This window comes from Pristis pectinata, chromosome 11 (assembly GCF_009764475.1).
Source record: "Pristis pectinata isolate sPriPec2 chromosome 11, sPriPec2.1.pri, whole genome shotgun sequence".
In the NCBI taxonomy this organism is placed as follows: Eukaryota; Metazoa; Chordata; class Chondrichthyes; order Rhinopristiformes; family Pristidae; genus Pristis; species Pristis pectinata.
Window position 1 is genome coordinate 36,695,110 of NC_067415.1, and position 22,584 is coordinate 36,717,693.

Below are 22,584 nucleotides of genomic sequence, written 5' to 3' on the forward strand. Positions count from 1 at the left end.
GTCTACAATTAAATTTACATTAATAGACTAGGTTGAATGACTCTGCTACTTTTGCCACCTTCATGGAATTAGCTTATGATAATGGAGGAATCGTGGGTCTCATCAGGAAATCTGAGAACTCTAATTTTTCTCTCTGGCCTCTGTGCATTTCCAGCAAAAAAAAATTACCATTTGTAATGAAAACTATTTCACTGAAAAAGGGAATCCTAAATCTAATAAGGAGAAAGCAGGTTATAACCAGTGTAAATTATATCTGAAACGTAGGCTGGAAAGGTAAATAGTAAAAAAAAGGTGATGTTAAATGGGCTACAAAGCAAATCCTTCTCATAAATTTCTCAGCAGAAATGTTGGACTGAATTTCCAGCTAACATCACTCTTGAATGGGAGGATGAATTGATATTGTTTTGAAAATTGCGCTTTAGTTTTTCTACCCAGTGTAACTGGCTATTGAACGATATTGCTTTGCTCCTGCAGCTGGTTGAACATCCATGGTGGTGGAAGAGAAAGTACTAAAACATGGTTTGCATTTCAAAGTCAGCAGAAATATGCAGTCATACTGTGGAAAATTTTCTGCCACCTCTAAACTTGACATTGTTTGTCTTAATACCCAGAACAAATGTAAAAGCTTTTTTTTTTTTGATATTTTGATAGATAAAATGGCCTTTTAGTATTCTAATATATAACTCCACTCTGAGTTTTATGCAGGGTTTTGATCAGAATTTTACAGCATAACCAATCTCTTCCCACCTTACTTCACATAACCCATCCTTTATTCCTCTCTCCATTGTGCAACTGTCTTTTCTTTAAAAGCATCTGCATTTTTCACGTCAAAATGTCTGTGGTAGCAAGTTTGTATTTTCATTACTTTGTAGAAAAGTTTTTTAGGCTGCTTCATATAGCTGAACAATGAGGGAGAAGGTGATGGAAATCAGTGACCAGTCAAATTCCATGTAAACCTATAAATTAAACCCAAATTAATCTGATCTTGACCATAATCTGTGTTTTGCTAAATCACCTTGTTAACTTCTTTTATTATTAATTATTTTTGTCATGCAGAGACTTGAACCATACCCAGTACTCCAAGCTGTGGGATAACAAAATTGCTGTACATTTTCTATAGGAGATTGAACAGCCTGCATTTTAGAGTGTCGAGCAAGGTTCAAGTTGCCACATGACAAAAAAAAATTGAGAGAGAGAGTTCTCTATTTTTCCAATTCTCTTTGCCCAGAAATTAGTTTTTTGAAGATTTGCATAGTTACCAGTGATACTGTTAATTGCTTCTATTATGTTGTAGAGTTTGTGATTAGGTTTTGTTCTCGTGTATGCAATTTTGTGCTTAAATCAAACATGGTTAAACTATTTCCCCATTGTCATCATCACATTTCTGTTGTGGAATTTTGCATTTCCTGTTTGTGCACTGGAGAACGGAAAGGGACATTTAAATAATAAAGTAGTGATGAATGAAAGCAGGATAAGTTAAATGGCGTCAGCATTTTTTTCTCACTAATTCTCAAAGAGCAGAATTTGAAAACAGTTAATTTATTTAATGGAAGGGAAGTACCAAATTTCTGTAATTGTGGGAAAAATTAATATTAAGGATCAGAGAATGCTGGAAGAATTAAGTAGCTCAGGCAGCGTCTGTGGATAGAAAAACAGTTAACATTTCAGATTGATATCATTTCAGGATTTAAATGTTCTACATTTGGATAAGGCATGAGTGGTTTCACCAGATATTGCCAACACAAATTTCACTTTGTCTAAAAAGATTATTAAAATAAAGTTTCTGGGAGAGCACTGTGAATATTTTATTCAAAAATTTCTGCTAGCACTAGTTTGTTAGAGGTCTATTTTTTTTTTCAAATTAAGACTTTTTTTTAATAGTGCCACCTAATACCTAGATTCAAGTCTGTCCATTTGTGACACGAAGGGGATATTCAGGTGCCAATGCTCCCTTGTGCCTGAAACTCCTCGTCCTCCTTGCAGGCAGTGATTGTGGGAATCTGTCAGAGTAGCCGAGACTAATAACCGTAATGCATTAAAATGGCACTAAATTTAATCTCTGTTTGGCCCAACACTATGACCAACTGAGTGGTTTTGGTGAAATCCAAACTGGGCATTGGTAAGCAGGTTATTGGCAGATAAGTGCCACTTGATGTCACCTTTCATTACTGATGATTGAAAATAGACTAGATGATAATTGGCCAGATTGTATTAAGAATTGTAGAGCATGGAAACAGGCCCTTTGGCCCAAATCATTCATGCAGCAAGTTGTCTGGCTGAGCTAGTCCCACTTCTCAGCTGTTTCTTGTTATCAGATGGAGTGAATCAAATTGGCTGAAGATTGGGTTCTGTGTTGGTGGGGAATCTCAGGAAGAGAAATCTCACTACAAATTATCTATCAGCACTTCTGGCTGGATGTGGTTGCGACTGCTTCAGCCATGTCTTTAGTACTCGGTTGCTGGACCCTGCCATTGTTGAGGATAATGTTATTGGTGTCGTCATCACTTCTCCTTAGCCTTTTAATTGTCTATCACCATTCATGACTAGATGTAGCAGGACTGCAGAGCTTTAATCTGATCTGTTGCTTGTGAGATCTCTTGGCTCTGTCTATTGTGTGTTGTATTTGCTATTTAGCATGCATGTAGTCCAATGTTGCAGTTTCACCAGGTGCTCCTCAGTTCTAGTCATGCTCCTGGTATGAATTGTTGAACCGAGATTGATCTCTACTTTGATAGTAATGGTAGGCTAAGGGATATACTGGGCCCTAAATTAAAGATTGTGATGGTGTACATTGCTGCACCTGGTGGTCTCGTGGATACCCAGTTTTGAGCTGCAGGAAATAAAAACAGAAAATGTTGGGAATGTTTAGCAGTTCAGGCATTATCTGTGAAGAGTGTCAGATCTGTCATGTGTCTCATTAATCGTGGTTGGTGTCACTGGTGGGAAGATGGGACTTTGCCTCCATGAGGACTATGTGGTGCTCACTTCTACCATTGCTATCATGGGTGATTTATCTGTCACGTGCATTGGCAGAGAAGGATCAAATAGTTTATCCCACATATTGTTTTATACAATACTTGCTGCAGACCCAATCTGGCAGCTGTGTCCTTTCGGCTGAGTTCAAACAGTGATACTGCTACGGAGCCCTTATTGTGATGGATGTTGGAGTCCAGTGCCCAGAGTGCATTCTATCTCCTTGTCCAATATTTCCTTTAATTGTTGATTCATCCACTGAAGGAATACAGTTGGTGGTAATCAGGAGGAAGTTTCCTTGCCTACATTTGGACTGATGCCATGAAACTTCATGGAGTGTAGACAATGTTGAGTACTCTTGGGGCTACACCCTCTTGCCTGTATAGCACTGTGTCACCCCTGTAGGGAGTCTGTCTCGATTATAGGAAGGATGTGATGGAGGAGTCTGGTACATTGTAAGGTGAGTGTTTTTTTTTAAGAAATGTATGTATGTAAGGTTGTTGCATGCCTAGTCTGTGGTTTAGCTCTCCTAATTTAAACACCAGTCTCCACATGTTTGTGCAGTGGATTTTGGGAGGTCCAGAGTTCAGCATGTCACACAATGCTTGGTGATTGCTTAGTCATTTTCTGTTCCAATGTAGTGGTTCTGATACAACTGACTAGCCTGCTAGGCATTTTAGCACCAACCACATTGGTGGGTCTGGAATTGCATTTAGCCTAGACTGGATAGAGATTGCAGAGTTTCTTCACTGAGGACATTTGTGCAGCAAATTTTTTTTTATGGTCACCATCATTAATGATGGAAGATCAAACTGGATTTTTAAAATTTGTGCAGAAATATCTTGCAATCAACTGTTGGTGCAGAAAACTTTGTTTCCATTAGGTCTAATATCAGCATCTGATTACTGATAATTGAATCATTTTTGTGCTAAAAATATGAATTACTGAATAATAGGATTAAGCAACTTGGAATTGGTGAGACTGTTCAGGTTCAGCACCGTGGCTTATCCAACTCAGACTGACAGTTTTTAATACCAGGAAGAATGCATGAAATTTAAAAGGGAAGAAACAGCCCCTAATAGAAGTTACATTTGTTGGAGCCTGGGGAATGGGAAAGGATTGAAAAACTGCCTGTAATTAACTGTGTGAATTAGCACATTTTATATTCTCAGTAGTGTAGGTGTTATAATTATGAACAAGTACTTACCATTCAGGCATCAAATTTACTGCAAGGCATTAGGGACATGATAATTGCAACTCATTAATTACTTTAATTTTCCTTTGCAGGAATGTTTGTGACAGCAGCAGGAATCTCCCAGCGTGCACCTGTTCACTGGTCAGAGAATGTGATTGGAGCAGCTGTGTGCTTTCCTTATGTGGTAGCTCTGGATGAAGAGTTTGTTACTGTACATAGTATGCTTGACCAGCAACAAAAACAGACAATTCCATTCAGAGATGGCCACATACTACAAGACTTTGAAGGTAATTTAAATGAGGTACCTCCACCTAGTATCCTAGAAATGGCACACAAGGAGTCTATTTGGCCCACTATGACCATGCCAGCCAAAAACAGAGCTCTTTAAGTTGATCATAGTTCTCAAGGCTTTGAAGGTTTTAATTCACCAAGTGTTCCTCCTAGTACCTTTTTAAGAAGTGATTTTGTTTTATTTTCACATTCCTTTAGGTTGTGAGTTCCAGACCTTTGTGCTCTGGGAGAATTTCCTCATCTTATCTTGAATCCTTTCACTAATTAACCTAAATCTAAGTTCCCTAGTTATTGACTTCCCTTCTAGAGTTCTTCCTGTTCACTCTGTCAAGGCCTCTCATAGTTTTTTGTTCCAGAGGAAACATTCTGAGACTAACCAGTCTCTCTTCATAACTGAAATTCTGTAATCCAGATAATATCATCATAAATTTCCCCTCTGCCCTTTGTATAGTCACCTTTTGAATATAATGGTAACCACAATGATACTTGGTACTCTAGCTGGCCTAACTGGTGTTTTGTTCCATTTCAGCATGATGTCCCTGCTTTTGTATTCTATGCTGGAGCCATTGTATTCTATGCTGGAGCCAATGGATTCAAGCATCCCACTACCTCACTCGCCTCATTTACCTCTTCAGGAATTTGCAATCTTCCTCCAAGTTCCCTCTGCTTCTTTACCACTTTTAGTAACTTATTGTGTTTTCCTTTGCTATGTTTATCCTTTGCAAATGTTTTACCCCTCACTTTTCAAGATTGAATCCTGTTTGTCATATTTGTGCTCACCTAATCAGTCCACTGATACCTTCTATTATTGACCACACTTCTGCTTTTAGTACCATCGACAAACTTGTTCATCTTGTCTTAAATGTGGAGGACAAATTGTTCACAAAAAGCAAGTATTAAATCCAGTAACTTATTTTGTTTATATCCTGAAGGCTGAAGTGTAATCCAGTCCATTTTCATGAGGTTTTATAAACAGTTTTGTTTCTGCAAAGTTTTCAATAATGCCTTCTGCTAAAGCTGTTCAATCTTTCATAGAGTTGGCAGTTCTTTATTTTGTCTAGAGCATGTCAAATGTACACCACAACTAAATCTTAAGATTTTAAATCCCTAAAGGGTATTACTGCACAACTAATTTTGCAAACAAAAAGGCCATCTCTGTGGTGACACTAGAAGAGAGCAAACACATCCTTTAGACCATAATTAAACCATATTTGATATGGTATTAGGCATTATGGTGGTCTTTGCTTTCCGATGACCGCATCTGTGAGAGGCAAGTACTGGCAAGGGCCATTTTGGTGCTAGGTATGGGAGAGGTCTGCGACAAGAATTAAGATTTAAGTTTTCTTTATTAGTGACATGTACATCGAAACACACAGTGAAATACATCTTTGTGTAGAATGTTCTGGGGGCAGCCCGCAAGTGTTGCCATGCTATCCACCCTGCCAGGGCCACATACAAAATCACTAGCACGTTAACAGCCAGTATCCTGGTACAGTAATCAGACTAAAAGCAAGTTTTTGTTGCCCCTTCTCAGTTTGAGTAAGGAAACAGAAGCTTTTTTACATCCTTCACTACCTTGTAAATATACAATGGGTTTCTCAGGCTACAGTGGCTTCTACATATCCATCCCACCTTGTCAAACTCCCAGAATGAGCCAGAGATTTGGTGCATTCCCACAGTATCACTCAACCAAAGGCTTTCTGATTCTGGTCTGTCATCACCTGCCTGACTGTTGTCCCTAATTATAGAGTTGTACAGCATGGAAACAGGCCCTTTGACCCAACTAATCCATGCTGACCAAGGTGCCTTTCTGAGCTAGTCCTATTTGCCTGTATTTTGCCCATATCACGCTGAACCTTTCCTATCCATGAACCTATCTAAGTGTCTATCAAATGTTGTAATCGTTCCTGCCTCTACCACTTCTTTGGAAGCTTGTTCCATATACCCATCACCCTCTGTAGAGGAAAAAGTTGCCCCTCAGATCCTCTTTAAATCTTTCCCCTCTCACTTTAAACTTCTGCCTTTAGTTTTAGACTCCCCTATCCTGGGAAAAAGACTGTGACCATCCACCTTATCTATGCCTCTCATGATTTTATAAACTTCTATAAGGTCACCCCTTAGCCGCCTTTGCTCCAAGGAAAACAGTCCCAGCCCATCCAGTCTGTCCTTGTAGCTCAAGCCTTCCAGTCCCAGCAACATCCTTGTGAATTTTTTCTGCACCCTCTCTGGCTTAATCATTTCCTTCCTATAGTATAGTGACTAGAACTGCAGACAGTATTCCATATACAGTCTCACCAAAGTCTCATACAGCTGTAACACGATGTCCCGACTCTTGTACTCAGTGCCCCGTCCAATGACGGCAAATGTGTCATGTGCCTTCTTTACCACCTTTTCTATTTGTGTCACCACTTTCAATGATCTATGTACTTGTACCCCCAGGTGTCTCTAATGTACAACAATCCCTAGGGCCCTGTCATTTATTGTGTAAGTCTGCCCTGGTTTAACTTCCCAAAATGCATCACTTTGCACTGTCCGAGTTAATTCCATCTGCAATTCTTTCGCCCACTTTCTCAGTTGATCTGGATCCTGTTGTAAACTTAGACCACCTCCTTCACTGTCCACCACACCACCAATTTTGGTGTCATCTGCAAACTTAATCATACCACCCATATTCTCATCCAAATCATAAATAAATAAATAGATAAAAAAAAAGATATATATGGCAAACAGCAGAGGACCCAGCACTGACACTGGCCTCCAAACTAAATAGTAACCCTCCACTACCACCCTCAGACTCCTTCCACCAAGCCAATTTTGTATCCAATTGCCTAGCTCACCCTGGATCCCATGAGATCTGACTCTCTGGACCAGTCTACCACGTGGGACCTTGTCAAAAGCCTTGCTAAGGTCCATGTAAACAACATCTACTGCCCTGCCCTTGTCAATCCTTTTGGTCACCTCTTCCAAAAAATTAAATTTTCTATCTGAATTTCCTCTACTTCCTGCATCTGGTGATATAGCAAAGCAGCTCTTTATAAAAGTGAATGTAAGCATAAAACTGATGCTGGACATCTAAAAATAAAACCCCAAAATGCTGGAAACACTCAGCAGGTCAGGCAACATCAAAGAGAATTCAAAGCATTTGCTGTTGTTATTACCAAAGTAAGGCTGTGTTTTAAGTGGCAATACCATTTACTGCAACTGAGCAAAACCTTTTTCTGCTGCTCATGTCCTAGCAGAGATGCTATAAACATACTGAAGACCGTTGGAGCAGATCCTGTTTAGGGAAATCAAATGTTCAGTTTAAATCCTCTCTTTGACTTGGGAAGTGATTAGGTTTTGAAATTTAGAAGAAAGTATCAGGATCTTTTTTTTCAAGATGTGACATTTGTTAAGTTTCCTATGATATACCCAAGCAGTGTGAAATGACATGAAAGGGGATATCCCAGCAGTTATGGCAGTAATTCTTGATCGGCAGGACAATCTGGTCCAAGGTGTTTTCTAAACTTGTGCCATGGACTTCCAGCAAGAGATTTCCTTCCTTCCCAGTGGATTGGAGTCAGTCAAAGCAGGTGGATTTCTGTTGGTGTCGTATGAGCTTCAAAAGCTCCATCTGCAAATATTTACACCTTTGAAAACTCGTAAGATTGAGTATAACAAAATTAAGGTCATTGATGGCATGTTGCCTGTAAAGCTAGGTTTAGTGTGTGTGTTATATGAATTTGTTATATTATTCAGTTGACAACTATTTGGACTTGAAAGTATACTGAATATTTTTGATCTTAATGATGGTTTGATCGCTGAATATACCTAAATATGTTTTGTATTTCTGAAACCAAGGATGTTGAAATGACAGCTTAATTCATTAAAAACAAACGCAAAATACTGCAGATGCTGGAAATCTGAGCAGTTTTTGATAGCAGTTAATATCGATCTGACATATTGATGTCCTGCCTGACCTGTGTGATATCATAAATTTCTGCTTTGGCTCAGATCTTTAATCTGATCTTGGATTTCTGTATTGGTTCAAATAATGTAGGTTTTGTTGTTAACCTGTCGAGGTTGTTTTCTCTTAAATGGTCCAGGCTGTAAACATTGTACGGTTGCCTGTGTTTACGTTATGCTTTTGCTAAAATATTAGTGCGTTGTAAGTTGGAGACGTGATATGTTAGATCTATTGTCCTCAACAGGGAAACTGATTTTAGCAACTAGTAAAGAAATACATGTTCTGGTACCTTTGCCTTTGGAAAGGCAGATTCAAGATCTTCTCGCCAGCCGCAGAGTAGAGGAAGCCCTTGTCCTAGCAAAAGCAGCACGACGGAACATTCCAAAAGAGAAATTTCAGGTCAGTACGATTTTAAGAGTGAAAACTGCCAAATTTATTCTGTTAAGTATAAAGATCAAGCAATGAATTCCTGGCTGTAACATTTAATAGGGCCATTAGAGTCCTAGGGCAATATATCATAGATACAGGCCCTTTGGCCCAAATGTCCATGCCAAGCATTGTGCCTACCTATCTAGTCCCAATTTCCTGTATTTGGCCCATATCCCTCTAAGCCCCGCCCCTGCATGTACCTATCCAAGTGCTTCTTAAATGATACTATTGTACCTGCTTCAACCACTTCCTCTGGCAGCTCGTTCCAAATACTCACCACCCTCTGTGTGGAAAAAGTTGCCCCTCATTCCCTTTCAAATCTTTCCCCTTTCACCCTAAATCTATGCCCCCGAGTTTTGGACTCTCCTACCCTGGGGAAAAGACTGCTATCATCCACCTTATCAACACCCCTGATGATTTTATAAAGATCACCCCTCATTCTTCTACGCTCCAAGGAATAAAGACCTAGCCTGGCCAACCTCTCCCTGTAACTCAGGCCCTCTAGTCCTGGCAACATCCTCGTAGATATTTTCTGCACTCTGGTTTAACCATGTCTTTCCTACAACAGGGTGACCAAAAACTGTACACAGTACTCCAAGTGCGGCCTCACCAATGAAACTGGAGCAGGGCTAATTTTGGGGGAATAAGGCAGGATCTAACAGATGTTGATTGGGTGAGCCTGTTTGAAGGGAAAGGATTGACTGGCAAGTGGGAGGCCTTTAAGAGTGTGATAGCAACAGTCCAGGAGCAGCATGTTCCTGTTGGGGTAAACCTGGCAAGTTTAGGGAACCTTAGCTGACAAGACATGTTGAGGCTCTGGTCAACAAAAAGAAGGAAGCACTCATTGTGTTTAGGAGGTTGGGGACGAGTGAATCCCTTGGTGACTATAAAAAGATTAAGAATACTCTTAGTAGGGAAATCAGGAGGGCAAAGAGAGGTTCTGGCAGGTAAGGTTAAGGAAAATACCAAGAGGTTCTACAGCTATATTAAGAGTAAAAGGGTGGCCAGGGAGAGAGTAGATCCCCAAAGAGATCAGCAGGCCCACCTATGTCTTGAGCTGCAGGAGATGGGTGGGATTTTTAATGAATATTTATCTTCAGTGTTTACTGTGGAGAAAATCATGATTGCTCAAGAGATGAGGGAAACAAGTAGAGATGTTTTGGAGAACATTCATATTACCAGGGAGGAGGTATTTGCTGCCTTACAGTGCATAAAGGTAGACAAATCCCCAGGGCTTGACCTAGTACCTCCTAGGACTTTGTGGGAGGCTAGAGGAGAAATTGTGAAGGTCCTTGCAGAGATTTTGCTTCATCGTTAGCCACTGGTGAAGTTCCCAAAGACTGGAAGGTGGCTAATGTTGGTCTGTTGTTTAAGAAAGGTAGCAAGAACAAGCCAGGGAACTACAGGTAGGTCAGCCTGACATCAGTAGTGGGAAAATTACTAGAGGGAATTCTGAGGACAGGATCTACCAGCATTTTGATATACAGAGGGTGATCGGGAGGAGTCAGCATGGCTTTGTGTGTGGAAAATTGTGCTTGACAAGCCTGTTAAAGTTTTTTGAAAAGGTCACCAAAAGGTTAGATGAGTTAGGGCAGTGGGTGTTGTCGATTTGGACTTTAGCAAGGTCTTCGACAAGGCCCCACATGATAGGCTGGTCTGGAAGGTGAAGTCCCATGGAATCCAGGGAGAGCTGGTTAGGTGGATTCAAAATTGGCTCTGAGATGGAAGCGGAGGGTGGTGGTTGAAGGTTGTTTCTCGGATTGGAGGGTGGTGACTAGTGGTGTGCCGCAAGGGTCGGTGTTGGGACCCTTGTTATTAGTTAGATGCAATAGTATTTGATCAAATGTATATTACTGCATAACTCTGTAGTTAATTGAGCCAGATTTTTTTTGCAGGCATCTGTTTTGGTTTAGTTATTAGCATGGGTTAATATTTGAAAATGTAAGTTAATGAATAATAGTTAGCTAGTAGAAAATAATTGGTGTCTGAGAAATATTTATAGATGGCACATTTGTGTGCTAATTGTATATAAAAATCAAACTCTTAAGATTTTTCTTTTTTGAGTTGGGAAGGCCCCAGTTCATTTGTTCATAATCCATGTTGATTGTCCCAAGGCTTCAGCTGACCATGTCTGAGTAATGATCTTCAAAGCTATTTCATTAATGACGTCTGTTTATAATCTGTAGGGTATTTACAGAAGAATTCTGCAGCAAGCAGGGTTTATACAATTTGGCCAGCTTCAATTTTTAGAAGCTAAAGAACTCTTCAGGTATGAACATTCCTTTGACTGTGTAGATTCAGTCTGATGTGTGGTGGATTCTGCTTGTTAGTTTGCATCCCAAATAGAATTTCCTGTAATAGCTTTGCTTTAACTCCATTGCTATTGATCTTGCACTGTATTTCCATTTGTTTCACAAACACTTTAAGTAGCAAGAGAGGTCAGATTTCATATCTAGTAAACCATTGAATATTCTTGCATTAGACTGCACTTAATAATTTAGTCACTTTTTTTAAACTAAGTCGTACATGTACCAACTATTCAATAAATAATAGTTCAGGGAGGAGTGTCCAAAGACAAAACACTAATGACAGTTGTAACTGACCCTGGTATGTACAAGTTGCAACTTGCTCTGCATGGAATGTGCTTTAAATGTTTAAGTAGTTCTTGAAACAACCACTCTGATGCTGCCTGGGCAGCTGAGCATAGTTTTATTTGGTGCATTCCATTGTTTTTGATGCTTAATGAACTATTGTAGTTGGTTCCCAGAACTTTAAAGATTCTATTTGTTATGATATTGGTCAAAAGGTCTTGTTAGATCTAACCCACTATAATTTGTTTCTTAACAAGCTTAGGTGTTGTGAATCTAAGTATCATATAATGATAAACTTGTAGCGTAGAGAGAGGTCATTCAGCTTACGATGTACATCTAGGTGCTACGAAAGAGCTATCCATTTATTCTTATTTCTGCTTCTCTCGCCACAGTGATTAATGATTTTCCCTGAAGTGTCATTTGTTAATTTGTATCTATTAGCTTAATAACTTTTATTGATGTTGATGTTTTTCAGGGTAGTCTGAATCATTTGGCTGTCCTATTAATATTTTATTAAACATTGATCAGCTTTTGTTTATTTGAATTTTGTCTCTGTTGACAGGAATGGCCAGCTCGATGTAAGAGAGTTGATGTCTCTCTATCCATTACTGCTTCCTTCAACCTCCACGTTTATACGGTCCCATCCCCCTTTACATGAATATGCTGACTTAAATCAACTAATGCAGGGTGACCAAGAGAAAATTACAAAGTGCAAGCGCTTCCTTATGAGCTACTTGAATGAGATTCGAAGCACTGAAGTAGCAAATGGATACAAGGAAGAAATTGACACAGCCTTGCTAAAATTATATGCTGAAGCTAACCATGACAGTTTGCTGGATTTGTTGGTTTCTGAAAATTCCTGTTTATTAGTGGACTCTGTTCCCTGGCTGGAAAAATATGAGAAGTACGTAGCAGATCGCTTGTATTTTCATAAATATGAGAGACATTGTTGCCTTAAAGAACATTAGAAAAACCAAGGAAGAGAAGAGACTATTTGGTCCAGTGGTATTTATCTTTCTAATGCCCTTGGTGTCTCATCAAAGCAGAATGCAAATGAATCATGTGATATCTACCACCATTTGCATTTATTGCCTCTCCTATACAGCTTAGCACACCATTACAAATTTCAGTCTCTGAATAAAGTTCTTCCTGATATGTTGCAAATGCAATTTTACTTTATTTCCACTTGACCTGCTTTCTTAGCTTATATTGAAACAATCTTTTTTTATTTCTATACAGTGTTTGATTTCAGGTAATCTTACCTTCATACTGTAAAAGTTAAACCTATAATCTTTATGCTCATCCAATTTAGTCTTTGGATTAGACTTGTTCCCCTTTTCTACACTAATATAGAAAATTAAGTATGTTCATACAAGAAACTTCCAAGTTTCCTTGTGTAAATTCAACCCCACTCTTTGCATACTATGCACCATGTTGTTTTGATTTTGCAATATTGTCTTCACCCATGTTTGGTAAATCGATGGATTTGACAGTCTTAAAGTTGTTTTTTTAATTTAAATTAGAAGTGTCACAGTCCTGTAATACCCAGCTTCAGCCTGACAATCTAATTGTTGTTTCTATGTCTCCCTTAATAGATATGTTCTCTGTTTGTGTATGAGTAGAGTAGACATTCTTCCAGTGGACTTTGTTGAACATCACTAAAATTACATCAAGTAATATCACTGGTTATATATAGAGAATGAATTGAAAGAAATAAACTGGAAATTGTTAATGATGGAAAAATAACTTGGGCAAAAAATGTCAAACAACTTGTACAAGATAAGTGGTGTCCAAAGTGGATGAAAGCTTGTATGGAAATTGAAAAAAGAATATAAAGTCTGCAGGACAGAGAAAAAAGTAAAACCTACAAATAAAAGTATTAACTTAAGTAAAAAGAGCTCGATTGCTAAGAAAATTAAAGAGATGATTTTTGATAATGATATCAAGCACATAAAGTACCTGTGAAATAAGAGTAACTAAAAGGAAGTTTAAAAACTACAGTAAATTTAAAGATAAAACAGTTTGAATATTCAATGAACACATTTGCTAAAACATTCAGTTGAAGAGGATAACTTGCTATCCAATTTTGTAATACATCAGGTATTCTAAATTTCAAAGTTAGTGTGATAGGGGGAAAAAGGTGACTACCTACTTGATGATTGAACCGTTACATAAAATATGGCCACTTGTCTCTGGAATTGTAGAAAGTAATATCTGGGATCATGGTATTTATTATTACCCATCTTGGAGTAGGGATTGTGGCTATAGTTATTGAGGAGATGGAAGGGAAATGAAATAAAAATATGCTGGAAATAATCAGCAGATCAGGCAGCATCAATGGAGAGAGAAATGGCTAACATTTCAGGTCAATGATGTTTCATCATACTTTCGCCTGTTCTGATAAATGATTGAAATTGCTTTCTCTCTCCACAAATGCTGCCTGACCCGAGCTTTTTTCATTTTTATTTCAGATTTCCAGCATCTGCATTTTTTGGCTGTTTTGTTTGTTTACTGTTTGAAGAAACAAAATCACTTTTTGTTTTTTTAAAAAATGGAGCAATCAGGGACCCAATGATTACCTGATAAGATGAAAGGCACCACAGAAGCAGATTGCATGCATCTGTGAAGAATGAATGTTTGTTATCTTGAATGTCTACATACTGTAGACAGTACTGTACTGTCTACAAGCTTTTTGAAGTTTAACTAGTGTAATGTGTTTTCTTGAACAGATACTTTGCACTTGGTCTTCTTTATCACTATAATGGACAAAATGAAGCAGCACTACAGGTAAAGAGGTGTTTAGTTTTTCTTGACTATCTTTTAAGATTTGTATCTGATTCAATGCATGCATTTGTGAAAATCACTGGAAGAAATAGACTGAATTCTCTCAATTTGGTAGGAAGTTTGAGGAGAGATGCACAATTAGATATGTTAGCAATTGTGGAATATGGGAACAGTTTCCAAGTGATTTAACTTCAGAGCTTCCAGGTGCCAACTTAAAGGTTGTTTAAGTGGTGTTCTACAGTTGCAACTAGAGCTTCTACAAAACATATTTGGCTTAGAAATAGTGCAATGTAAGTGAATTGTTATGATAGACATATTCATTGTTTAACATACAGAGAAAATGCATGATGATGATAAATGAAATGCTTTTCTTGTCCTGAATTTGTAATTTTACTGGTTATGGCCTGTGTAAATCCAATGAAGCTGACAGCCTCTTTCAGCAAGATCATTCAATAAATGTAAACAGCTGAAGAACATCTAAAGTAGGAGCTGGGAAGCTCATGAAAGTTTATGAAAGTTCTTTGGCCAAAAGAACAGATTTTTGTTTTTAACTTGAAGTAATTAACCCCATTGTTTTGAAGTGATGAACAATGATACTCCCCAAAGGAGGGAGAGAGAAAATAGGAAACTACAGAACAATGAGCCTGACATTGGAACTGGGGAAAATGCCAGAGGATGATAAAAATGGAGACTTGGAAAATATCAACAAGAGTAAACAAAGTCATTATGGTTTTCTGGAAGGGAAAGTGTGTTTGACAAACCCACTGGAGTTCTTAAGGATATAAATAGTAGGATTGATAAGGGAAAGCCACTGATGCAATGTACTTGGAATTTCAGCAAGCCATGGATAAAGTCCCACATAACATGTAAAATTAAAGTACATGGTAACACAGGAGGCTGCAGATGTTGGAATCTGTAGTTTTAAAAAAAACAAACTGCTGGATGAACTCAGCAGGTTGAGCAGCATCTGGGGGTGGGACGGAGAAGGAACTGTCAATGTTTCAGGTCAAGACCCTGCATCATGATTGAGAGTGGAAAGGGAAGGTAGCCAGTATAAGGAGAGGAGGGGTGAGACAGGCAAGTAGGTGATAGGTGGACCAAGGAGTGATGAAGGATGGTCTGTTGGGGGAGGGGAGGTGTGGAGTTGGGGGGGTAGGCTGGTGGAAGCAGACAAAGATAAATGGAAACAAAGGCAGGTGGGGGGAGGGTGAAGGTGGAGACGGTTGCTGGAGGGCGATAAGCGAGGACACTAAAGCTCCCCGTACTGGAATCTGATAAATAAAGAAGGTGAAAATGGGAAACAATAAGGGAGAGGTAAAGGACATTGGGGGAGGGGGTCTGATGGGTGAAGTGTGTAGGTAGTAGTTGGATGGAACTGGGAGGGATAGGGGGTGAAAATGGGTGATGGGGGCTGGAAGGGAGGTATGGGAAAGGGAACAAAAATGGGAGGACCAGAAGTAGATTGGGAGACTCGGGAACACTGGAGGCTAGCAGGAGAAATTTGCATTCATTTAACAAAAGAATACTGCTATTTCTGATTCGAGCATTTATAAGCCAGTATTTCTTTCCTTGTAGTTGTGGGTGAAGATTGTTGACGGACAGCTCCAGGATAAAACCCGTTCAGATCTTTTTGAATATATTGTTGATTTCCTAAGCTTCTGCTCTAATCATGAACTGGTCTGGAAGTATGCTGACTGGAGTCTTCAAAGAAATGAGGAGGTTTGGTTTTCATTTCATTGATGTAAATAATAAGTAAGTTGTTTTAATGTTTCTTAATAGAGTTGTGGAATTTACAGGAAAATGTTAGCAGATCCTTGTGTATCTGCAAACATTTCTCCAATGGAGGCAGTTGTGGCATTTCCTCACCAATTACGGTGGGGCATTTGCTTGAAAAACCATTGCTAATTTCTCAATTGATTTCAATAAAGAGGAGTGGCTCCGAGGTACTAAGTATAGATATTTGAGTGTACTTAAATGTTTTGTGTATGAGACTCTGAGATTTTATTTTTTAATAGCTTGAATAAATTTAGTTTGATAGAATATCAAAACGTTTAGTATTTTTAACAGCTTTGATGGTTGGCTAAGCTAGAATTGATGTTAGTTGACTATCAAAGTGTCCTTAAAGCTGTTTTGTGGACACAGGTTTTTTTTTGGCTACACTAGATAACACTACTTACATTGCGGAGGCACCGCCTTCTCTTTGTGAGCTCCATGCCAGGTAAGTGAAAACTTTTTCCGTGGGTCAACAAAAAATGTGTGTGTGTGTGTGTGTGCGCGCGGGGGGAGAGGGGGTGGGGGTGGGTTGCTCGCAGCCAGCTGCGAATTCTGGGCTATGGCTTTTTCACTCCTGTGTCATCTAAAAGAATCTTTGCTTAATATATAAATAAGAAATACCTGTATAATATTTTAAAGTGTATTTTTGTTTTAATATATCTATATCTACATGCTTAATAAACATTTTTCATAATGCCCTGAACTCATTCACATGAACTAATGTTTAGCCTGTGCTACAGTAAGATACATTAATTTTATGCATAGGGATAGGTCTGTTATTATCAAGAACAACAACAGTACATCATAGAAAATGTTGCACGTGGCTAAACACTGCACAAAATTTTAGATAAAAGAACTTGTTTGAAAACCTGAGGAACTGGTGCAGTAATCTTTATGTCATTGTCAATCATGCTGTGGAGCAAGTTTTTAATTAAAAGAAAAAAATAAAAACTGAAAAATTTGTAATGATGCACCATATGCCTTGAGAATTAGCACAACATGCTGATTTTTTTTATAGTATACGATATTTTAAAAAAAATCTTAACTCCCTTAACTGCAAGTTGTAGATTGTTTATATTTGAGTTGTATTCCTTTTCATTGAAGCTTTTCTGTCTTTTGAGTCCATTTCTAAGAATGATGGAGAGTTAAAATGAGTGCATGTTTATTCCCTTTAAGCATATAATTTAATTGGAGATATTGATTTGAATGATTAACTGTAAGATTTCCAACTATCTTCTATTAAATCAGTAGAAACACTAAGAAGAAGGTGTCATGGATACGGTAAATTAGGAATTCTCAGTGATTATGGTTGTCATTTTGCTATTTCCGGTAAGGTTGGTATCCAGATTTTCACAAGGCGACCAGTTGATGAAAACCAGGCAACCTGTATGAATCCAGATGACATTGTCAACTACCTTCACAAGTATAAGAAAGCCATTGTTGTGTATTTGGAACACTTAGTATTTGAAAGAAAGATTCAGGTAAATATTCATCAAACCTAGAAATATGAAAATACAGTTTGCAGTCTAAAGCATATTCCCATATTTATAGTTTATAATTATTGGGTACACTTTCATGGAAAATGCAAGATTAAAGTATATTGCATGCAGTTTTGTATGATCTACTGAAACACATATATTCTGTGTCGACAGATTTAATCATAGGAAGCTGAATAGTATCTTTATTTCATTGTGCTGAATTGAAGAAGAATTCTTTTGAAGAAACTTCTGGAAAACAGCATTCATTTTTAAACTAAATAGCTATAAGTTGCCTTCTCGCATAATTGATTTTTTTTCCTCCCAGATGTAGAAATGGATTTGACCCTTCTAAGCTCATGCATCTTGAAAAGTAATGGTGTCTCAACCGTCTATCTTCTCATTTCTTTCACCTATCCTCCCCTCCTACCCTCCTATCTCGTCACAGAATCCAATTATTGAAGAGTTCATCTTCATTGGTTTACCTGAAGGTTCAATTTGCTAGTTGCTTGTCTGAAGGAATTTCTGATGAAGCCTGAAATACTTGTTTCAGTGATATAAAACTTGTGGCTATGTTCTTTTGTATTGGTTTTATCCTGGAGCTAGTTTGTTACAACAAATATGTTCAAATATTTACACATTCTGCCTAATTTATGCTGTAATTTTGGAATTGACAGTTTGTATTCAACAGTCTGTTTTCCTCTATATGCAGTTTGTTGCCCAGTTCCAGTTGATGTCCAAAACTGGGCAACAAACAGCATACAGAGCAAAACAGACTTTATGACTGGACTTAATTGCAGAGGACCAGAAAAGCCCATTGTATTGCATTGGACTGCTCTCAAACTTGTGTGGCAGAATTGTATTTTCTGTTATCCTTAGAATGAATTATCTGTTTGCATCTGCAGAAGGAGAAATACCACACACATTTAGCTGTATTATATCTGGATAAAGTACTAGAATTGCACTCCCAGGAGGGGAATGTTTCAGAAGAACTAACTTCAGCACGTTGTACTCTGAAAAACTTGCTCCAGCACTCTAATCTTTATAGAGTTCATCTTTTGCTAGGTAAAACACATTGACATTTTTCTGTTAGTTATGTACAATGGTGCTATAACTTATAATCATATAGACTATGCCTGTACTAAATAAAAAGGGAAGAAAAAGTTAAGCAGTATTTTCAATGTACAACTCTTTGCTTCTTTCAACTGAACACTGAATTTATCCATCTCAGCAAGAGCTATTCATATATTTAAAGCCTGAGGTGACCCAGAGTTTCAGTAGTCAGATGTACAGTTAACATTGGCCATGCTAACTGTTGTAATGCTACCAAGTAACTCTATATGGCTTAATACGGCAACCAAGCTTCCCTTGCTTGTTGATTATGAAATGCTAGGTAAGAAAAAAATCAATGCGGAGTCTAAGCTCAGAGTTTCATTTTGGCTTGATGCATGCACTGCTGTATATTCAGATTTTTGTAACTGCCTGTAGCATGAAAGAATGATCTTTGGTTTTGAAAAGTAACCCTTGAAACCAAGTACAGTAAAACATTGATAATCTGGCACACTCACGACTTTGGTGGTATCTGACCTGGCAGATTATTTGGACAGTTGGATGTAATTCCTATTAATACCCATATATACATGATTTTTTTTTAGATATTACACAGTATTGTAATAACTTCAGTGAACATGGTGAGTTTTGGGGGAGCCCAAGAACTGGGGTCCCAGTGAATTTTGGGGGAGCAGAGGAAACATCACCTGGTGAGATCAACGCTGAACCATTGGGATTTTAACATAGTCAAATAGTTTTACTGTATGTCATCTACAAAAATAGGACCTTAACATTTGTTTCTTCAGCTGTAATGTAATGAGTATTTTCCCCTATCTCTACATTACAGGTAAAATTAAAGAGACTGATCTCTACATGGAATGTGCAATATTACATGGAAAACTGGAAGAACATGAAAAAGCTCTTGAGATCCTGGTTCATAAGTTAAAAGATTTCCAAGCTGCTGAGGACTATTGTTTGTGGAATTCCAATGGCAAGGACCCTTCACGGAGGCAGAGGCTCTTCCACATGTTATTAACACTGTATTTGCACCCAGATGTCACCAGTGATGAGCTAGTAATGGCTGGTGTGGACCTTCTGAATAACCATGCTGCTCATTTTGATGCAATTCGAGTTCTACAGCTGGTCCCAGAGGAGTGGTCATTGCAACTGCTTTCACCATTCTTGACCAAGGCAATGAGAGGGAGCTTTCATGCTAAGTGCACAGCAGAACTTTCATCAAACTTGGCAAGGTCTGAAAATTTAATTTTTAAATACACAAAGGTGAGTAGCTTTTTGCAGAAGGAAGCACTGCACTTACCAATGTTATTTTCAACTTGTGTTGGGTTGGATAAATCTTTTAAGAAGTCATATACAAATATACACAGCACATAAAACACTACAGCACAGTACAGGCCCTTCGGCCCACAATGTTGTGCCGACATTTTATCCTGCTCTGAGATCTATCTAACCCTTCCCTCCCACATAGCCCCCTATTTTTCTATCATTCATGTGTCTAAGAGTCTCTTAAATGTCCCTAATGTATCTGCCCTCACAACCTCTACCGGCAGTGCATTCCACACATCCACCACTCTGTGTTTTTTAAAAAAACACACCCCTGACATCCCCCTTAATGCCTTCCTCCAACCACCTTAAAATTATGTCCCCTTGTGTTAGCCATTGTCACACTGGGAAAAAGTCTCTAACTGTCCACTCGATCTATGCCTCTTATCATCTTGTACACCTCTGTCAAGTCACCTCGCATCCTTCTCTTCAAAGAGAAAAGCCCTAGCTCACTCAACCTATCCTCATAAGACATGCTCTCCAATCCAGGCAACGTCCTGGTAAATCTCCTCTGCACCCTCTCTAAAGCTTCCATATCCTTTCTATAATGAGGTGACCAGGACTGAACACAATACTCCAAGTGTGGTCTGACCAGAGTTCTATAGAGCTGCAACATCACCTTGTGGCTCTTGAACTCAATACCCCGACTAATGAAGGCCAACACTCCATACGCCTTCCTAATAACCCTATTGACCTGAGTGGCAACCTTGAGGGATCTATGGGTGAGGACCCCACAATCCCTCTGTTCCTCCACACTGCTAAGAGTCCTGCCATTAACCTTGTATTCTGCCTTCGAATTTGATGATCTGAAGTGTTGCACTTCACACATATCCAGGCTGAACTCCATCTGCCACTTCTCAGCCCAACTCTGCATTATATCAATATCCTATTGAAATCTACAGCAACCTTCTACACTATCCACAACACCACCAACCTTTGTATCATCAGCAAACTTACTAACCCACCCTTCCACATCCTCATCCAGGTCATTTATAAAAATCACAAAGAGCAGGGGTCCCAGAACAGATCCCTGCAGAACACCACTGGTCACCGACCTCCATGCAGAATATGCTCCATCTACCACCACCCTCTGTCTTCTAGGGGTGAGCCAATTCTGAATCCACATAGCCAAGTTTCCCTGGATCCCATGCTTCCTGACTTTCTGAATAAGCCTTCCATGAGGAACCTTATCAAACGCCTTACTAAAATCCATGTACACCACATCCACTGCTCTACCTTCATCAATGTGCTTTGTCACATCCTCAAAGAATTCAATCAGGCTCGTTAGGCACGACCTGCCCCTCTCAAAGCCATGCTGACTGTCCCTAATCAGCCTATGCTTCTCTAAATGCGCATAAATCCTGTCTCTAAGAATCTTCTCCAGTAATTTGCCCACCACTGAAGTAAGACTCACTGGTCTGTAATTCCCAGGGTTATCCCTACTTCCTTTCTTAAACAAAGGAACAACACTTGCCATCCTCCAATCATCCGGCACTACTACTGTGGCCAGTGAGGACGCAAAGATCGTTGCTGAAGGCGCAGTAATCTCTTCCCTAGCTTCCCGTAATAAGCTTGGATATATCCTGTCCGGCCCCAGTGACTTATCTATCCTAATATTTTTCAATAGTTCCAGCACATCCTCTTTCCTCACATCGACATGCCCTAGCATATCAGCCTGTTGTACACCATCCCCACAAGCAAAGTATTCATTAAGGACCTCCCCTACCTCTTCCGACTCCAGGCACATGCTTCCTCTTTTATCCCTGATTGGTCCTACCTTCACTCTAGTCGTCTTATTATTCTTCACATACGCCTTATGGTTTTCCTTGATCCTACTCACCAAGGACTACTCATGCCCCCTTCAAGCTCTCCTTAGTCCATTCTTAAGCTCCCTCCTGGCTACCTTGTAACTCTCCAGAGCCCTGTCTGATCCATGCTTTCTAAACTTTAGGTAAGCTTCTTTCTTCCTCTTGACAAGATATTCTACGTCTCCTGTCAATGACAGTTCCTTCACTCTACCATCCTTACCCTGCGTCAATGGGACAAACTTATTCAGAGCCCCATGCAAGTATTTCTTAAACAACCTCCACATTTCCGCTGTGCACTTCCCCAAGAACATCTGTTCCCAATTTACGCTCCCAAGTTCCTACCTTATAGCATAATTCCCCCTCCCCCAGTTAAATACTTTCCCATATCGTCTGCTCCTATCCCTCTCCAAGGCTATGGTAAAGGTCAAGGAGTTATGGTCACTATCTCCAAAAATGCTCATCCACTGAGAGATCTGAAACCTGATCAGGCTCATTGCCTAGTACCAGGTCCAGTATAGCCTCTCCTCCAGTCGACCTGTCCACATACTGTGTCAGGAATCCTTCCTGTACGCACCGAACAAACTCCGTCCCATCTATCCCCTTTACACTAAGGAGATGCCAATCAATATTAGGGAAGTTGAAATCACCTTTTTGTTTTTGCACCTTTCCAAAATCTGCCTCCCGATCTGCTCCTCAGCATCTCTGCTGCTTTTGGGGGGGGTCTGTAGAATACTCCCAATAGAGTGATTGCTCCCTTCCTGTTTCTGACAAATAATAGAATTATTTTACATTTGCTTTGCATTGTTAATTGAGGAATCTGGATTGCAGTGCAATTTTTGTTTTATCTTGGCACTATTCTAAATTGCTATATGATTAAATGAAACTTGAAACCTCCAGAACCAATTTCCCAAACTTTCATTTGCATTGA

At 39.1% G+C, this 22,584-nt stretch overlaps 1 protein-coding gene across 4 annotated transcripts in view; it reads left to right on the forward strand.

Moving 5' to 3' along the window:
- The window catches only part of tgfbrap1 (transforming growth factor, beta receptor associated protein 1), a 46,472-nt gene that overhangs the window by 20,155 nt on the left and 3,733 nt on the right, over nucleotides 1-22,584 (forward strand). For all 4 annotated transcript variants that reach the window (XR_007957135.1, XR_007957137.1, XR_007957136.1 and 1 more), the window contains exons 3-11: nucleotides 4,261-4,455; nucleotides 8,650-8,804; nucleotides 11,021-11,103; nucleotides 11,988-12,329; nucleotides 14,155-14,212; nucleotides 15,785-15,928; nucleotides 17,317-17,463; nucleotides 18,363-18,522; nucleotides 19,355-19,788. Coding sequence is in view for 1 of the 4 variants with exons in the window: in XM_052026070.1 (XP_051882030.1) it covers nucleotides 4,261-4,455; nucleotides 8,650-8,804; nucleotides 11,021-11,103; nucleotides 11,988-12,329; nucleotides 14,155-14,212; nucleotides 15,785-15,928; nucleotides 17,317-17,463; nucleotides 18,363-18,522; nucleotides 19,355-19,788 (1,718 nt within the window). In the remaining 3 variants the exon portion in view is untranslated. The remainder of the gene's footprint in view (nucleotides 1-4,260; nucleotides 4,456-8,649; nucleotides 8,805-11,020; nucleotides 11,104-11,987; nucleotides 12,330-14,154; nucleotides 14,213-15,784; nucleotides 15,929-17,316; nucleotides 17,464-18,362; nucleotides 18,523-19,354; nucleotides 19,789-22,584) is intronic.